At 37.3% G+C, this 19,036-nt stretch overlaps 3 protein-coding genes across 4 annotated transcripts; all 3 read right to left on the bottom strand.

The window, feature by feature from the left end:
• Positions 1–875: 875 nt before the first annotated feature.
• fth1a (ferritin, heavy polypeptide 1a) lies at positions 876–3,932 on the bottom strand. The gene is made up of 5 exons (XM_087794550.1): positions 3,672–3,932; positions 2,968–3,073; positions 2,159–2,305; positions 1,505–1,630; positions 876–1,251 (listed from the first exon to the last, which is right to left on the bottom strand). Exons 2-5 carry the CDS (start codon positions 3,067–3,069, stop codon positions 1,093–1,095), a joined length of 534 nt encoding a protein of 177 aa, XP_087650676.1. The 5' UTR covers positions 3,070–3,073; positions 3,672–3,932; the 3' UTR covers positions 876–1,092.
• Positions 3,933–5,228: 1,296 nt separating this feature from the next.
• Positions 5,229–7,025, bottom strand: LOC148077788 (large ribosomal subunit protein P2-like). Of its 2 annotated transcripts, none has more exons than XM_087794548.1 (5): positions 6,958–7,025; positions 5,993–6,116; positions 5,859–5,907; positions 5,422–5,517; positions 5,229–5,341 (listed from the first exon to the last, which is right to left on the bottom strand). In XM_087794548.1, the coding sequence occupies exons 2-5, from the start codon at positions 6,113–6,115 to the stop codon at positions 5,262–5,264; spliced, it is 348 nt and encodes a 115-aa protein (XP_087650674.1). In that variant the 5' UTR covers position 6,116; positions 6,958–7,025; the 3' UTR covers positions 5,229–5,261. The 2 variants fall into 2 exon arrangements, with proteins under 2 accessions (XP_087650674.1, XP_087650675.1); XM_087794549.1 differs by having other exon boundaries at positions 5,229–5,335.
• A 2,899-nt stretch (positions 7,026–9,924) lies between these two features.
• lin7c (lin-7 homolog C (C. elegans)) lies at positions 9,925–16,648 on the bottom strand. Its single transcript, XM_087794546.1, has 5 exons — positions 16,457–16,648; positions 14,212–14,330; positions 13,986–14,057; positions 13,700–13,909; positions 9,925–12,690 (listed from the first exon to the last, which is right to left on the bottom strand). Exons 1-5 carry the CDS (start codon positions 16,491–16,493, stop codon positions 12,526–12,528), a joined length of 603 nt encoding a protein of 200 aa, XP_087650672.1. The 5' UTR covers positions 16,494–16,648; the 3' UTR covers positions 9,925–12,525.
• Positions 16,649–19,036: the final 2,388 nt, after the last annotated feature.

Raw genomic sequence — 19,036 nt, 5'->3', positions numbered from 1 at the left:
CTAAGTTTGGGGTCAGGAGTGGACCGAAAAGATGATTCTATTCATGTTAATCTTTGTATCATTTTTCTTTTTCATCTATGTTCGTTATCTTTAGACTTAGATTGTGTAATATTGCACTTTCTTTTTATTGAACTTTGTTATTGCTCTTGTTTTATGAATCTACCGTCTGTGTTGATGTGTGCTGGAAAAACAAATTTCCCGAGAGATCTCCAGAGGGATCAATAGAGTTCTATCAACCCATCAGCCTTTTTTTTTTCGTGCTTTACTATTGGCTCAACATTTGTTTTACACACAGGTGATTTAAGGTGAAATCAACAATTCTGATAGCAGCTCTCAATATGGAGTTTAGTGGTTTAATATCAGTAACCACTCCCATAATGATTGTGTAATAGTACCCTTAATTCCATTTGTTTTGTTTTCCAATTGTTTTTGCCTGTAATCAGCTGCATCAAGCCAGTGTTTCCAATCATAATCAGCACCTTATGAGAGTGTGATCTACACAGTAATCTATAGAAAAAAACTAATTTAATTCTAGGTGGTGTTGACTGTAACTGTTGATTTAATACTTTACAGGATCAAATGTATTAAGTAATCTTGTCAAGTATTACATGTTGATTATTAATAACCAAGCATGGGCAGATTTTTAAATTTGTTATTAAAAAAAAAAAACATTAACTGCTCAGTTAAGGTCACTTTGAAAGACATTTTTTAGGAACCACCTGACTGTTTATTTGAAGCCTTCCGTGGTAAGGGGATTTACATTCCCTCTCAAAAAAGGAAGTAAAACTTTCATTTTAAACAGTGCATATCATGTTAAACCCCTTTACTTGTATAGTACTGCCTCTGCACTAGAAGGAAAGAACCAGACAAACATATTCCAGAGGATTTGGTTTATTAAGATTGAAAAAACAACTGAGCAGAAAACATAGAAACTGTATGATTGTTATGAAGCGAGTGGCTACAGGACATAGTTGAGCTTTTCAAAACAAGATCACTTTCACACAGAGCAGATACTAGAGCTTCAGATTAGCAGCCGGCAGCATGCATTACATTTGTATAGAATATATCAAACAAGACAATTTCTTGGCAGATTTAACTGCTTTCTTTGCCCAAGGTGTGTTTGTCAAACAGGTACTCTGCCATGCCGTTCTGAGGGGCGCCCATGCGCCGCAGGTTGGTCACCCAGTCTCCCAGCTCTTTGATGGATTTCACCTGCTCGTCCAGGTAGTGAGTCTCGATGAAGTCGCACAGCTGAAACACATGCAACAGACTCGTCAGAAACAAGATATTACATTTGTAAATACGTGTTGATAAATGCGTTTCAATCTTTAACAATTGTTTAACTACCTTCTAATTAAAATCAGATAGAAAAAGTTTCCAAGAAACAAAAAACCTGTGTCCTTTTTGAAAGCAATACTTTCCAACAATCACTGGATGATAATTTGTACTAGTTTCAATATTGCAAGTTTGCTGAGCATTTTCCTCGGTCTAACATGATACTCACATGTGGGTCGTTGTGGTCGGAGCAGAGCTTGTGCAGGTCCAGCAGAGACTGGTTGACGCTCTTCTCCAACTGAAGGGCGCACTCGAGGGCCTCCACTCCACTGCCCCACTCGTCCCTCTCTGGCTTCTACAGACGTACAGTATTCAGACGTGAAGTTTTCCAGATGAAATATTGATAACATGTGAATGTTTTCGTACACAACGGATAAGAAATAATTTAACGTATTTGAAAAACAAATGTATGATTAAAGAAATTCAACAGTAAACCTTTGTACAAATCGGCTCATTTGGTTAAACAGTCTGAAATTGCCCTATTTGAGTGCACTGAAGGCTGCCTGTGAAAACCAACACAAATATTTGCCAATTTTCTTATCCGTCATTATATTCTAAGTACATTTCAACCAGGTAAACACACAGCACATTAGTGAGAACAGTGGCCAGATTCAGAAGGAGTCGTATTTACTATGCGAATGGCAACTGTTCAACGTTTCAGTGGAACCTCTGTGGGCCAAGCCTGAATGTTCTAGAAAGATAAGGGGAGCGACACGCACTGTCATATCTGACTTGCCTGATGCTTCCCTCCCAACAACGCCCTATTCCAACAGTAACAACATGAACACATCGAAGGTGTGGGCTCATTTAAAAATGCACTCACCCTGACATCTTGAAGGAAGATCCTTCCTCCCCTCTGGTTCTGAAGTTTCATGAGCTTCTCAGCATGCTCGCGCTCCTCGTGGGACTGGTTCTTGAAGAACTTGGCAAAGTTGTGCAATGCCATGTCGTCCCGGTCAAAGTAGTAGGACTAGAAGCGGGGACAAGATAGTGATGCATCGTTAGATAAAAGAAATACACTACTTATGATGATGATGATTCTTCATTTATAACGGTCACTTGTTAAAACAGGCATGTCAATAATATCAGCAAACACCTGACTGAAGTGTTTATTTTAGGCATTCCATGGTAAGTGAGTCGGATCACATTTTCTCTTAAAAAAGGAAGTAAAACTGCTATTTTCTGACAAGAAAATGTAGCAAGTGCATATAATCTTAAACCCCTGTACTCATATAATACATCTTCAACAGAAGAATAGAAAAAGACAAATATTACAGTCTTTGTTACATTAAGATTAAAAAAGTAGTCTTTTTTCCCCCACGAGGCATAGAAATAGTGGATTAAAACACATTTGATTGAGTTTCTACATAGACATTCATACATACGTTGAAATATATTCTCTTTATTTATTCAACTTACACCTGGATGAGGTCAAAGAATGGCAGCAATCACCTCATTGCACCCTTTCTGGCAACACACTTATCTCTCACGTGAACTTCAACCTCTGTTATATTGCTCAACAATCAAGTTCTGGGAAATGTCCAGTTTACCTACTGCACTTAATGTTGCGATAACTAGTTTTATATAATATTATTGTTTAAAAAAACAAAAAAAAAAACATGTTAGACTGACCATGGACATGTAGACGTAGGAGGCGTACAGCTCCAGGTTGATCTGCCGGTTGATACCAGCCTCACAGTCCTGGTGGAAGTTCTGTCTCACTTGGGAACTCATGGTTCTGAAACAAACAGAAGGTGATTTGAATATTAAACATTGAAAGCTTTACGTTTTTTTTATGTGCGTTATATTTATTTAAGGAGGTTATATTCAAAGACAATTGACGTAAAATAAACGGTGGCAAAGTTTTAACATCGTATTATTTTTTACTTATTTGGTTACCATGTATTATTTAAACTAATGCAGTAGCAGCCTGTGTAGGCCGGAAAATGTTGAGGAAAGTGAATAAAAAATATTTAAACAAGTTGTACTTTTAATACAAGGTATCAAGAAATGACGAACACCGTAAAGTTTATTTCTAAATAAATGATAATATAATAAATATAATATAATAATAAAAAAAAAATACAATATTAAAATAAACTAGCAACCAACCGATTTTTTAAAAGGTATCGCGAAAGTTAAAATGTTATTATGAAGTTTGATGAGTCAAAGTTTCCCGCATTAAGGAGCAGTGACACACTTCTGGCACAGACGTGCTCGCCAAGGCCACACTGACGTAAACAAGCGCGTGGTCGCGGTGAAAACAACCGTGTTTACCGCAGGAAATTTATGAACAATTCATATTTTTTAAGAAGAATAATAACGATGTTTCTTACCAGATTCAAGCGGCGGGTTTTCTCTCGAGAATGTAACGAAGGGTTTCGCGTGGTTAGCAAAACAGTATAGCTGCAGTCGTGTTTACTCGGCCTTCTTCGTCGAAGCTCTCAAGTGAAGACTAGCTCGAGGATTGAATGAGTGCAGGATGTAGAAGATGATGGCGTGTGAAGGCAGCAGAGAGGTTTCCGTTCAAGCACTGTTGAAGCAGGTAACCTTCACTGTCCGCTACGACACGATCTGAGCCTTAACACCGCAGACGAACACTACCGAATGGAGGGCGAGCGTGACGTCACTCGCGTGGGCCGGGCTTAAGTAAGCGACAAAATAACTTGTTTTTGTAACTATTGCCACCGTTATGAAATAGTAACTTACCCAAAACAAATTCAAACTTGATGTGATTTACACATGAATTAACATCCCATCCGTTCATTTTGTTCGTTTTCTAAAAACGAGTTTGTCAGACTCTTTATATTGGCTTTGTTCTCAACTTTTGAAATACCTTTATTTATTCACACAACTTTTCGGTTTTGTTGACTTTAATCCACCATTTAATGACCACTGTGGACAGTTAATTGGATGTCCAGTCCTTGTTCACATTGTGAAAAGTTACAAAATGAATTAAAAGAACATCTATTTCAGGATTGCCATATGAAGGAATTGAAAGGGGGCATTGAAAACCAACTCCAGGTTCAATACTGTTCAAATAACCGCTATATAAATAGAAAACAAACAAAGATCAGTCCTGAAAAACTTGATAAAGAATGGTTATGCTGGTGTATGATTCCCCAGTCGTCTCTATATTTAAAACTATATAAGAAACTATATTTGTTCAGGCTTTTCCTTGATTTTCTGGAACTCCTGTTGTGTTATCAGTTTTATCTTTACCTTTAAAGTATATACTTTATTGAATATTGTTTTGATTGTTTAAGAGCTTTGTGACCCTGTTCTGGAGAAGCGCTATCGAATAAAAATTACTTATATCCATTTTATCTGTACATGTACTTGTGAAAAAATGATCACAACAAATCCTGTTTATCTCGGTGGTGTCTTGATCTTTTAAGCATACATTTTATTGGGGATTGTTTAAGCGCTTTGTGACCCTGGTCTAGAAAAGCGCTCTACGAATCTTACATTCTAACAATGACTCAGCTATTAAGCAACATTGATTATTTTACAATTTCAAAACACAGTGGTTATAAAGTTTAGGTTTGACAAACAGGATGTAAAACCAGTCAAGTGACCTCTTAGTCAACCGGTTAAGACATGTTATGACGGCAATTGTATTGCGTGTTTGGATTCATCACCAGGAAACAGTGACAACTATTGGGAATACTTAAATTTAATTTTTTTTAACACTTCTGACACCAAATCTACATATCCAATACATATTTGTATTACTTTGTACTACCTGCTGTTCACTTTCAAGATGTAAAGCTCACCAGTATAATCTTTCTTTTACCACTTTTCACAATAGAACCTGCTAATAGTCAACTACACGTTTAGCTTTATGTTCAATTGGTACATAATCAAGAATAAAAACAAACGTGTTCCATACATTTTTAGACAATTTTTTATTGATTTGAAAAACTTTAGTCGAACAATCCGAATCCCATGTCGTCATCGGACTCCTCTGACTCTTCTTTCTTCTCTTCCTTCTTCTCCTCTGCAGCTGTGACACATAAAAGTAAAGTAAGTCAATCATTACAGCAGTAATAGTGTGCAGTGCTGAACACATTAGACGAGGTTTACCTGCTGCTGGGGCGCTGGCACCACCTGCGCTTGCGCCTCCAGAGCTGGCAACAGCGACAGCGCCACCTGCTGGCATACTGGCCAGTTTGCCGTATCCTAAGGAAAAAAGATGATTGATAAGAATTTAAACTGCAGACATGGACACTGAATTACTTACTAATGCCTTTAAGTGACATTATTTGACATCACTTATGTGGACAACAGAATTGAGCACAAGTTGAATATAAATGCAGTTTAAAATAAGATAGTAGAAGTTGTTTGAATAGAAATGTTGCTCCAAGTGTTGACAGCATATTCAATAAAAACCTGAAAGCTGTTCCGATGAGCCAGACATTAAATTAAAGCATTATAATAAAATATGTAATTAGCCATTATAGAGCAATAATTCAAGTAAAATTCGGCACTAGTTCTCCGGTCAACAAAATACTTTTATTTACCTGTGTTGATGACGTCGGTCACATTCTTGCCCTTGAGCTCAGAGATGACCTGAGGAAAAAGATCAAGAACTGTTAGCATGCATTTGGGAAACCATGAATCCAGATTGTCAAAGCAGAAACATAGTGTCAAGCACCTTGGTCAGGCGAATGTCATCAGCCTCAATACCAACGCTGCCGAGGATCTTCTTGATGTCGTCGGCTCCGGGGTTATCGTTGCCCCCGAGGGAAGCAAGCAGGTAAGCAGCTACGTAACGCATTCTGTAGGAAGATGAAAGGAATACTGGGTTCAATTTGGGACAGTGTTGTCAATGTTGTGTGAATGACAAGATTTCAGCAATGCACACTAAAGCTAACATTTAACCAGTTACATTAAAACATTAAACCAATTACAAAAATGGTCACCATTTTATCATAGTTGGGAGTTGTAACCCTTACAAAAACTTTGAAAATGGCCATTATCACATGTGGTTTGCATGAGAGGCCGACAGATTAATGTTGGAATGATTTTCCCCCCTTTTTAGTAAACATCTGTATAGTTCTGTGCGCATATTATTCCAGTGTTATGATTATCTCTTCTAGAATCAGGGTATGGAATTAGGTTAAGTTAGGTATAACTTTATTGATCCCTCAGGAGGTCTCCTTCGGGAAATTGTTTTTTTTTCCAATTAGAACACAGCAATACAGACGATTATTCATAATAAAAAGAACAAGAACAAAGAGAAATAAAAAGAAAGAAGATGACAATTGAATTGTGACGCCTCAGATAACGGAGACTCAGACAGAGTCCAAGACTACAGACTGACAGTGGGCAGGTGTTAATAGGTTTATTTGATAAATTAAGCAGTAGATTGACCAAACATTAGGTTAAAAATATAGTTAAACATGAACCAAACCATCAGTGCTTTACATTACCGACATGTGGCGGGTACCGTCAAAATGCTAACTAGCGACGGCACCGCAAGTTTAGATTCTTTCACGGTAAAAATGCAACTTTGCGCTCATCTGAACATTGTTTTGACTTTGCTGGGTGTTTACGAAAACGACTTTTGTGTTTCATGACCAAGCTTAGGTCATTGAAATGTATTAAAAAGACACTCACTTGAGAAAGGCAAGAGAACGCGTGTTCACACGGGTTAGCTCAGACGGAAAGGAAGTTGCGTCACGACTCTACTTCGGAAGAAGCTGCTCCTCTTCTTCTTCGCCGATAATGGTGTGACTGGACGCTTCTGCCCTCTGTTGTTCGGAGGCGCACAACGCGTTCTCCTCCGTGATACTTTAACAAATAATTGATTTAAAATGTTGAGTGTTAACAATGATATATTGTTACTGAACATTATCAAATGCGTAATAGATTATGATACATTTTACTGTATAATAATATTCGTTTTAATAATATTAATAAAATAATATAGTACATTTTCAAAGAGAAAACTACAAAATATGAAGATTAAATAAACTACTTGAACAAGGTTGTATAGATATACACATTTATTAAAAACACGTTTTCCTTCTTTTAATTTTGCTACTTCTCTTAATTTGATCACAGGGGAAATTGAGCTTATATCAGCTACTCGTGCCAGTTCACCAGTTCAAAATGTAAAATGTATAGAGGCATCACCTATGGACAGTATGGATTCACTGATCAATCCTTTTTTATATTGCTGCTCAGGATATCCTTCGCTTCTTGCCCTATGTAGCTGGGACATGAACAATCCACCCTTCTTGACACATTGAGTTTCTAAAAGTGGAGCTATTTATATAAAAAAAAAGTCTTGTTCAAAAGCAAGTGAAAAAACGCAACAATCATTTAATTATAATTTGGTGCTCAACCGAAAACACATTTCAAGTTTAGTTGGTGATGTAAATCTGTTTGATGGTAAAAGTGTCACCAACTTATATGGGCGTCATTACTCTTGCATTTATGGAGAATACTTTGAGCCTGAGCTCATCCTCTCTGCCACATTAGATCTTTCTATAGCTCACTAAGACATGATGGTAACTAATAAAGGAAGAAAACGTGCATCAGTGCAGCCGCACGTCAGCGTGAGAGTATGTCAGGTTTGTCAGAGAACATTCTGTTCCACTGGTTCACTCTTGCGTCACTCTTTCAGCAGAACTTGACAGTAAAAAAAAAAAAAAATGTTATGTTTCGCCCCTCGATATCAAATAGAGCTCCGGCTGTGAGTTGCTCTCGATGCTGACTTTATGTAACACATCCAGCCCTTCTGTCGACTCTTCTGCAGGCGGATACCTCCAGCGTGAGCAAGCTCTAGTGTGGCACATATGTAGTTTATCATCAAAGCTCCAGTCATCTCACTGTTATCTTATATAAGTCGTTAGGATGGGCTTTCATACTAAATGGGTCATGGATAACAAGTATTCACCAAGCAGTATCTTATAATTATGTATGGTGTATCTTCGTCAATGAATAAGGTAGATGTTTATCATCCTTTTGGTAAAATTGTTTCCATTATTATATTCATGTTGTTTAGAATATATTGTGTATCTACAGACACAAGATCCACTGCAGTGGAAAATAAATTATTTTAAAAAATGAAGAGCCTCCCGTAGACAATGTATTGTGTAAATAGGTGATAACAAAGACTTTTTTCTTTACTTTCATCATCGGCTACAGTTGTGAAAAATGTTCTGTCTATCTCAGGGGTCTCCAAACTGGTCCTCAAAGGGCCGGGGGTAGTGCAGGTTTTTATTCCAACCAATCAAGAGGACCCATTTTAACCCAATCAGGAGTCTTAGGAGTCTGATCAGTTGACTGTCAGTCTGTGCTGTGTCTCAAATCACATACTTCTCTTAGTATACTAGAAGTTAGTATGCATCAGGATAGTGTACATACTAACTAGTACGCACATTTTCCACAGATAGTATGTCTCAAATCAAACACTGTCGCTACGCACTAACCTGAAATGATGAGACAGCTTCTTCTTCTACTACTATTTAACGATGTTTCAACCAGCTGTTGGAACGCTATCGCCGACACCTGCTGGCAGCACGTTTTGCAAGTTTGGAAAAACAAATAAAGAAAAAATATGAGAATCTAAATATTCGCAAGATATTTAAGCTGGTATCAGCACCGAAGACGTGACGCCAATTTAGTGTGCATGGCGCACTAAATTTCGCATACTAAAAATTGAGACGCACTTACGCACTAAAAATACTAACTTTGAGTACGCAAGTATGCGATTTGAGACACATTACTGGTGTTGCTTGTTTCAGCTTAAAGCTAATGGTTAAACTGTACATGCTTGATCAGTTGGAACACAAATCTGCACTGCCCCAGCCCTTTGAGGACCAGTTTGGAGACCCCTGGTCTATTTAAACAAGATAATATCTATTGTAGTGCAGTTTTCTGTTTCAAATAAAACAAGATTAGAATTTCACTAGTGAGTTACATGGATCACGAACAAATCGCACACTTTGCGTTGATAAACTTCGACTCTTATAGTGAAAAAAAAGACCGTCTGAAGCCTACTGTTAAAGCAGGGGTGTCAAAGTGATCCAGAAAAGGGCAAAGGACGGTGCAGGTTTTCGTTCAAACCAGTCGGGCAAACAAGAGTTGACGAATCAGGGGTCAACTTAAACAAGCATCCCCTGACTGACTGCTTGACTGGTTTGATCCAAAACCTGCACCATCTCTGTCCTTTTCTGGACCAGCTTGACGCCTGTGTGTTAAAGGGACAAAATGCAAGATTCAAACGTTGTTTCTGGTGACCTCGTGTGTCAGAAAATGTAACTGCGGAAATCTCTGACGCACTAATGACAAGAACATAATTTGTTTCCAATCAAGATAAATGTTCTTGTTTAGTCTGTTTCATGTTCAACTCTTTGGTAAAATCAAATTTAAGAATTTTTAGAAGAAAATACTTTCTCTGATCCAGCAGTTTGATGGTCACATGGATTTGATAGGAGGAGGCCCTGAAGTAAACAGAACGATAAGGGTGACTGAAGACACTGCATCCATGTATCGACTATCCCTCCCTGACCAGGAGACTGATGCACCAACATTTCGCACTAAAACTCATTAATAAACCAAAAAAAAAAGGACACATGACAGAAGCATCGTGTTTATTTGCCTCAGATCGTTTATTTTTCTACAACATTTGACATTCCACATCAATGAAAATAAAACCACGACCTGCAAAACTAAAAACTAAAAATACAACACAATCTAACAGTTAGAATCCTAAACAAGCACAGGCAAAACGATTTATCCGACATTATCAAAAGGTTTAACAAATGGCTTGGAAAAGATGTCTGTTCGAAAGATCAGTTCGGAGCGACGACCTGGTTTGAGATGTCAGCATTGCCGTGACCCGGGACACAAACTCCTGGAATTAGATTTCTTTTCTTAGGAAAATCATTTATAGAAAATATCAAATGAAAGAATTATAAAAAATACTATATCAATCGCGCACATTTATAGACAAGAAAATGGATAGAAAATTGGAAAATTTAGCAACTTAACTACTTTTTGACATTCAGTGGAGTGGTTACGTTTCTTTTTGAAACCCTCGCGAACAAGTTGAACATGTCTAATGATGGGAGACATTCATGTAGTGACACACACCGACGAACAAATGTGTGTGTGCAAGAAATGCGGCCCGTTTACATCCAGAGATTTATGTCAAATACAAACTTTCATTATGCTACACTATGGCTTTTTGCTAGCATTCAATTGTCTTCCTTGTCACGTACACTGAGCAATTTTATACTTTAAATGAACAGTAATTTGTTTTTAAGAGGAATCTTTAGCCAACATTTGTTTGAAGATACTTAAAGTTTCTTTAAATGCAACATTAACATTATGTTTTAAATGGAAAGTCATTTAGAAAAAATAAGGTTAAAGACGCAGCACCAAGTCAAGTAGACTGCAACACTAGGACAACCCAGAATGTTGAGCTGAATCTAAGTGTCTTCGTTTAGTATCGACCCATCCGTCACGTGAGCCAAAAGATTTCGGCTTCAAATAGCTGCATGTTATAAATATTTAACAGGTCATATTGTGTTTTAAACATATTCAATAATTTACATTCTGCAGTAAATGGATCATCAAGAGCCATTTTTTGTAAAGTCAAGGAAAACTTGCATAGATGATCGAGATGCAATTTCGCGTTAACTGCCATTTGTGCTCTTATGTTCATGCAATATTTAAGTGGAGTTATAACTCTGCCTCTGTTTGCTGCTCAAGAAATTACATTTTAAATGATTGATGAAGTGAAAATAAGTTTAAACAAACCAGTGGTATTATACCCAGTATAATTATATCTAAAATGTTGCCTTTATGCATGGATAAAATACAGTAACTTCCGGACCATAAGCTGCTGCTGCTGCTGCTGCTCTAATCAAAAGATTTTAAGACCTCCAGGAGGCGCTCTAGCAGTAGGTGCAAATGAGAGAGGGACATGGTGGAAGAAGAAGAGTTTTTCAGAACAAAAGGTGGAGGTAATCCACGTAGTGATATGCTGTGAAGCTTCATAAAGCAGTGTCATGTCGTTCAGAGGTCATTAGGTGGCGCCATCACTTTAAAAATTATTTGATGTTTCACTAGAAGAGTTGTTCAAAACAAATGAAAATAGTGCAGAGACCACCATCTAGTGGACTCTGAAAGATAATGACACTGCTAACATGCGTTAGAAAAATTGCAGTGTTACCATCTCATGTCACCATGTGGACACCTTTGGATTTAGATTTTGTGCTTTTTAGATTCACATCTCCTGTCTAGTCCGGAAATGACGTATTTTGTATCTTTATGGTTTGCTTTTGTGTAAATTATCAGATTTACTATACTTTTGGGCAAAATGAGTAAAGAAAAAGCTACTTTTAAAACCATATTGGTCTTGAAATCCGGTACAGTACGACTCTTGAGAAGGACAGAGGAAATAAATATGGATATTAGATAAAAAACATCACTAAATACCTCCTTGAGTAAAGAGTTTTCATGTAGCATATATCATTGTGTCAACACGTAATGTGATTGCAAGCAGTGATGAATCTTTTAAAAAAAATGAAGGTCTTGCTCATTCTTGAATACAGAAAGGAAAAAAACCCTTCAAAGATGGAGTACATTCCTTGTTTAAGTCCAAACAAGTTGATGTCCCACTGACTAAAGTTTGCCTCTGATTGTATTTTGCTGTGTTTGGAGTACTCGAGTGATTCTAAGCAACAGATTTTCTTTCAAAGTACTTAAGAGTTCAAATGGAATAGTAAACTTCTGTTCCATTTATTAGCTCTGCAGACACACTTGACGATTAAATACACTCCATTAACACAGCAATGGATGGTTGGTGTTCGCCCTCAGGCACTTGCAGCGGCTGTTACAAAAGAATTGAAAACATATTTTCTGTCCAACATTTCTGCTATTGATGTGATATAAAAGCATCATTCAAACTGTCAATTTTACAATAATGCACAAAGTGTGAGTGATCCAGCGCAAACTCAGCCACAATCGTTAGTGTTCTTTAGTAGTTGTGTGCGGTACAGCAACACGTGTGAGTACAAATGCTACAGTAGAAAGGAGGAATCAGTGAGTGGAAACTAAAATAAACTCAGGACAGTTTGCTTATTTTGGTGAAAAGGGAACAGAACAGATGGTCAGAGTGCTCCGGGATTGGGTACAGATACGGGATCTGGGACTCAACGTGGAAAAGATCTAGTTATAGTTGTTCTGTTGACGGCGCTTTGCCGACCTCATTTTCTCAAAACGTGACTCCATCTCCTCCAGGACTTTGGGGGTGTACCTCACCACCAGCTTCACTGTGCCCTGAGCCGCTTTCAGGAGCTCCACTGCTTTCTCGTGGTGCTCGCCCTCCACGCTCTGCACAGAGAGGAGCAACATGTTCGGACGGACTTAACACAGCAACATTTCCTTCCGCCATCACTCGATCAACAACACAGTCAACTGGTTTCTGGGGAAAAAAACAACCTCACTCTTTGATGGAGGGAATCAAACTTGGCAGTGACCTTCAGATTAATACAACCCCGGATTTTAATTGGTACAAGTTGAGAATTCTTGGTGAATGTATTTGTTTGTGTAAGGTATACTTGAGAAGATAATAATAACAGGCAAGTAATGCGTTTGAATGACTATTTTGTGGATGAGGCTCACATCTGGAAAAACTACCAACAATTATGGTATGTTCACAATCTTTTAATTTTTGTCAACTGCATATAAACTTTAAAAAATATCAATATTTTCCCTTTAGCAGAATAACATTGCTATAATATCCATTTGAGATTATTTTAATGTAGTCTTTTTATATAAAGAAGTGCATAGACTAAACTTCACTTCCTCAGCCTCTAAGTCAGAGTTTATTAAAGTTGTGATTTAAACTGAATTTTGTTTACATCATCTACTAAATCAAGGGTATTATTTTAGACAGGCTTGCTACAGCTTAAGGCAAGTTAAACTCAAGACTTTCCAAAACATTTAAAATACCGTTTGAAATTGACCTTAAAACCAACTTAACAAGGCATGATTCTGAAAATGTTCTTGTCTAGTACAAATGGTACTGCTTACATAGGGGAAAAAAGGTTGGTCCTCAGCAAATTTTCATTGAATTTACATCTTCCTGTGTTGCCCAAAGCAAATGTCTCTTTCCAAAGTTGCCACATGAACAGTTTTGAAGAACCGCGACGCAGCCCCTTAACCGTTTTATTGGTTCCACTATTATTCAAGTCAATCGGTAAAAAGAGATTATAACAACCAGATATTATATTTGTTCATATTTTGAAGAGTTTTAAAAACTTATATAGAGTATCATTCGATAAATACATCGAGGATAGCATCTTATGGTTCATCTCACACACACAATGATGGTACTTACCACTCCATTTACTGACAGCAGCTGATCGCCTCTCTTCAGTCCACCCTGCCGGTCGGCAATGCCTCCTGGGATTATCCGCGAGATGTAAATGGGCGAGTTTTGTTCCTTTCCACCCATGATATTGAAACCGAGACCTTCTTCTGTTTTGGGCAGCTCCACCACACGTGGGTGTGAGTGTCCCTCACTCGCTGCAAAAGCTGCAACTGTAGCCTGGAAATAAAACGGCAGAGTGAGAAACCAACCCAACAATCTTGAGAAATGCGTCGAATCAGATGTAAAGTCGTACCTTGGCTGTTGCATTAGCTCTGACCTCAGGACTGCTGTTGATGTCCACAGTCTCGTAGACATGCTCGTAAACCTGTCAGACACAAGCCTCGGTCAATTTCCCAGCAGTACATTTTGAGAAGTCCAGCACCTCTTACTTAGTTTATCAATAGATTGTTGAAAGCTTTACACAACTGAGCCATCAATAACATGCATGTTGGGGAAGTCCATGAAATTCTTTGTCTTACTTCTCTGACTGCATTGCAGAATTCACTCTGTAGGACCCTTTGTAGCGCCTGCAGCTTCTGAGGAGGAACCTCGCCGGTCCTCTGGAGCTTATCCAGCAGTTCAATAGCACGGTTAATATCTGACAAGAGGAAGACAGTTGTCAAACATAGAAACTTAAATAAAATGGAAATATTTAAAGAAGATAAAATCGCATTAAGTGTAGTTAATTTGGATTTAATATGCAGTTTGTGTTGATTACGAATCGTCTCTTTAAACATAGAGATGCTACTGAGGGACCTGTTTGACTTCACATTCTGTTATTTTAGGACACAAGCAGACAATTTTTAGACAACAGATCTGGAGCCTCGTGTACCAATAATTTCGAGGATTTCCTGCGGCCGTATACTTACCAGAAAAAAGCACATTCTTTTGTACATCTCAAACAATGTGGAATTGGGGGCAGATATTACATTTCCTTTCCACGCCTACATTTAATTATGGTCATAAATCAGTACCTGGGATTCCCCTCTCCATTGTGAGGAAAAAAAAGTTGTTAACATGAATTCTAACTGCATTACAAGTGTAAATGAGTGCAAACATGGTCTCTGATAAAAGTGTTAATATTTTACACACAGGGTTAATAACACAAATACTCAACCTCCAGAGTCAATCAGGGGCTTGTTAGAAACATCTCAATACTCTCTCATAATGCAACTTTTAATTGAAAACAGTTCAGCCTCAATTCAACATAACTGGATACAGTTTTTGGCATTGGTCACCTAAGAGTCTTCTCTCCAAGTTTCTGTAACGCAGCCATACGTACATACGATGCAAATGTACCCAAAAACATAATTTGCGCCAAACCAGCATTATCTATGATTATGATTTAGGGGCGCTGCAAATAGCCCCTGATAGTTGGAAGTCAGAAAGGTGCACAATCACATGATGTCAATAGCTTAGTTAGCTCACTTGGTAGCACGCATCACTTTTAAAATTGAGTACCCAGCTCTCTGCATTGTAATTTGACAATTTCTTATTTTATTTTTTATTTGCAGTGTCTTTGTCTGTATTTTTGATGAGTGAGTAGAACATCTCTGATGTCCTAGTGAAGAGGAAAGGTTGTTAATAGTTTAATTACCATTTGTTTTTACTTAATTTATTCATACATTTTTACTCATCATTTACTGTCAAGTCTTGATTTCTACAGGAAATTAATACTGTCTATGTTACACTAGTAGTTTCAACCATTTCTTTCATCGGTATAGGCATGGAAATGTTCTGGAAAAGAGCTCCACCTAGCTGGTCTGCCAATCTTGTAAAATACACTTGAAAAAATCCAAACCACATCACTTTGTTCAAACTTCATTATATCATAAAAATAAATAATAATAATCCCTGCACATCTTTTTTCGAATTGCATGAAATAGCCCGATAAAAAACTCTGAATTAAAACTATCATGTTGGATCATCATTGTGTGAAATAATAAACAAATTTATAAAAATAATATATTTTGATATCCACTTATGTAAATTCAATCAAATGTGTTCAACGATGTTTCTCTTTCTCCCCTTTCAAATGTGTGTGGACATTCTTGGTCACATGAATATTCCATCACTAGCTACAAATAATAACAATAATGTGTAAAGGACAGTTCCCTCAACGTCTTAGTTGCTTATACTTTTACCTCTCTCCCATTTACCACTGCAGAAAACATGTTTAAAGTGAGAAAACCTTCAGTATTTAACTGATATTAAAATTGTTAGTGTTCATATTAGCAGGATTTTAGCAACTGCATATAAATAGATCGTATATACAAATAGAGTTAACGGAAATGGATTGATTTCTGCGTATTACTTTAAAACTGCAACGTTTATTCTACGTTGAATTAAAGATACAATCGTTTCATTCATGTGGAACAAGATGGACATCTACAATACTAGTCGTAATAGACAAATGAAATGCAATATGATGACAACAACAAACATTCGACCACTCTCTAAATAACAACTTGGGTAGCTAGTATTAACCTAGTTAATAGTTTAGTGCAAGGGGGGCAGATTACCGAACTAGTTAGCATTAGGTTAGCAACAAGATTGTAATAAATGTTTTTATGTAATTCACGTCATTCTCGATTATCTAAAAGCAATGTTTACCGTAACTATAGCAATACGACGTGATAGCAACAACAACAGTTAACGTTTAAATCACTGGTGTTATGCTAGGGGGAGCTAACACATTAGCACAAGCTAACAGTGGAAGCTTACCTCTCTCCAGCCGCACAGGCTCTCCAAGCGCTGCCATCGTCCAACAGGAACTCTCCAAAGGCTAAATATATATTTATAGACCAGTAAAAAAAGCAACAACTTTACGTGAACCAAAGTGACGTAGTTAACGCGATCGAGACGATCGAGCTTATTAGCTACGTTAGCGTGTTGGCTAGTAGCTGCAGTCGTGGTGCGTTCAAGGAATCCTCCCAAAGTGGATTATCCAACGAATTACTCACTTCGCTCTTCACTAGAAATTAAAACCCAAATAATGATATATTTTGTACATTATAATTTTCATTAATATAGTTCAAGGAAATTGGTTGGATTAGTAATGTTTTTTTTAAACTTGTTTAAAAGTTTATTGTTTAAAAATCATTATTCGAATTTTAAATCGCATTTAATTTGGTATTAATTGGCATCTGTGGCATTTAGAGTTATTTAGACATTTTCTGCAGCGGGTATCTTGTGATGTACACCTTCAATTATGTATGGGACATTAATTATGTAAACTTTGTATTTAATTATTCCCAAGCCAGCATCCATCGGTGTTGTAAGCATTGAATGACAGGACATTTAAAACGATAATTTTTGTTTAGCAACAAGCAACATTTTGATAGACAACTAAGTAACGTTTAATAGAATATTTTACTTATTTATTATTTATTTATCTATTTTGATTGTTTTTATTTTAACTCAAATTTAAGTCAATTATTACTTTATTTATATTGTCTTACAAATGGCTAATCTGGAAGACATGCCTGTTGTCAAACTGTATTGCATGGAACAGATTGATCATTATTATAGATGATAAGTATTATTTTTAAATGTCTGATGGATTTCAATAGTACTGTACTTATTAAGATCTAGTTTTAGGTTAGATTTGTGAAAATGTTCTCAAGTGACACTTCGAACTTCAGGGAGGTACATTATCTTTCTTCGAGCAGCTATTTTCACCCACGGTGAAATTGTATGTCATTCTAGAAGATTTACGCACATGAATGATTTATGGTCACCGAAGACAACAGTCCGGGCCCCGCTTCTGTCACTGCTGAGACAAAAGCTAATTGAAGACTCCATGTTACTTATTCATTTATTAAGTGATGGGGGATTCTGCCGGTGCAACTGTGTCCAACAGAAATAGCTTCAGGCCGTGATAGCTAGTCAGCAGCTTGCGTATTGTTAAATTGGTTGCTGAGAGTTTGATTCATTGTGTCTGTGTGAAGAGGATTTGATTGCGTTGAGACTTGCAGGCTGAATTTCTTCCTTTAGGTGGAATTTTCCCCTCTTTGTTAGTCCTCCGCTGATGAAAACTTTATTGGCCATGGCATTAAATCTCTGTAAATCTTGTCTGTGACAAGAGATTATTTGAGAATCAGCATGCGCATTCATCTTAAATCACGTGCTTTAGTGCTTTAATTTACCGTCATTAGCAGCTCCTCACGGGGACTTCATGTTCTTCTGGGGGGTCCGTGGGCATTGCTTTGGTTAAGAGTTCTATACCCTTGTTGTTGGCACTGCTTCAAAATTCCAATTCCTCTGTGGTTGACAGGTCAGACTTACCTTCGAGTGGAGGATGTGTTGTAACACAAATATCTGATCAGACGCTGTAATGGTTCTTCTTGTAGTTTCCCGGTCTCTCGTCAAATGTTTTCTGTCGTTCTCATGTGAAAACTAGCTTGAAACCATCACAATGTGTTTACTGGATCACTGCTGGGTTATGGCCTGCAGAAGTCTAACCTTGAGCTGTGCAAACCAACTATCACATCAGATGAGGGCGACTGCACCTGCATATTCAGGCCAGATGATTGTGCTTTTGTCCGGGATTAAATGATGGGATTAGCTCGCACCAATCAAACGCCGGGTGTATATTGTCAGTGTACACAAATGTATGAGAGGATGGATCCATCACTGTCATCACTGCTTCGTGTGCCCTTGTGGCCCAGATGTACTTGTCTACACTCGCAGGAGCGGTGTAATGTGTTTTCGTGATTGGGAAATGTAAGGTGAGATCTTTGAACACCTGTGTACTATCCAACAAAGTGGTCTTGATGGTTCTGAGGTTGATGTGTGTCTTTAAGGTCTTTTGCATGAACCCCCTTAAAAAAAAAGCTGTCTGCCCAAAAATAGATTGTTGAAACTTTATCAACATTGAATTTTTTTTTTTTTTTTCAGTTGCCTATAGTCATTTTTATTTCTTCAAATATTTTCAGTTTAATATTGCAAACAACTTCACAACATACAAAATCAAGAATATTAACCCAACATATCTGTAAATATATATATACTGTGTACTGGTCACAGTATACAGTATAAATATATACTTAAATATTCTTAAATATATCTTTTTCTTCTGGTGGGGATAAAAAAATAAACAGCAAAGCTTTGACAACAGCACCTTGACATATTATGTATTCCAACATTACCTTAAGAAGTTTTGAACAGTAAACAGATAAATTACTTGAGAGGAAATTGTTTTCCGCTGAATACGGAATGTTTTTTTTTCTTCTTTTTTTTTGGTCAGCATTTCCAGAAAGTCTAGAATTTTTCAATTCACAATTGAAGCAGCATGCAAGCTTT

The sequence above is a fragment of the Callionymus lyra genome, chromosome 6 (assembly GCF_982586985.1).
Source record: "Callionymus lyra chromosome 6, fCalLyr1.hap1.1, whole genome shotgun sequence".
In the NCBI taxonomy this organism is placed as follows: domain Eukaryota; kingdom Metazoa; phylum Chordata; class Actinopteri; order Syngnathiformes; family Callionymidae; genus Callionymus; species Callionymus lyra.
The sequence above is the reverse complement of the archived record's forward strand: the minus strand, read 5'-3'. Positions and strand labels throughout refer to the sequence as shown.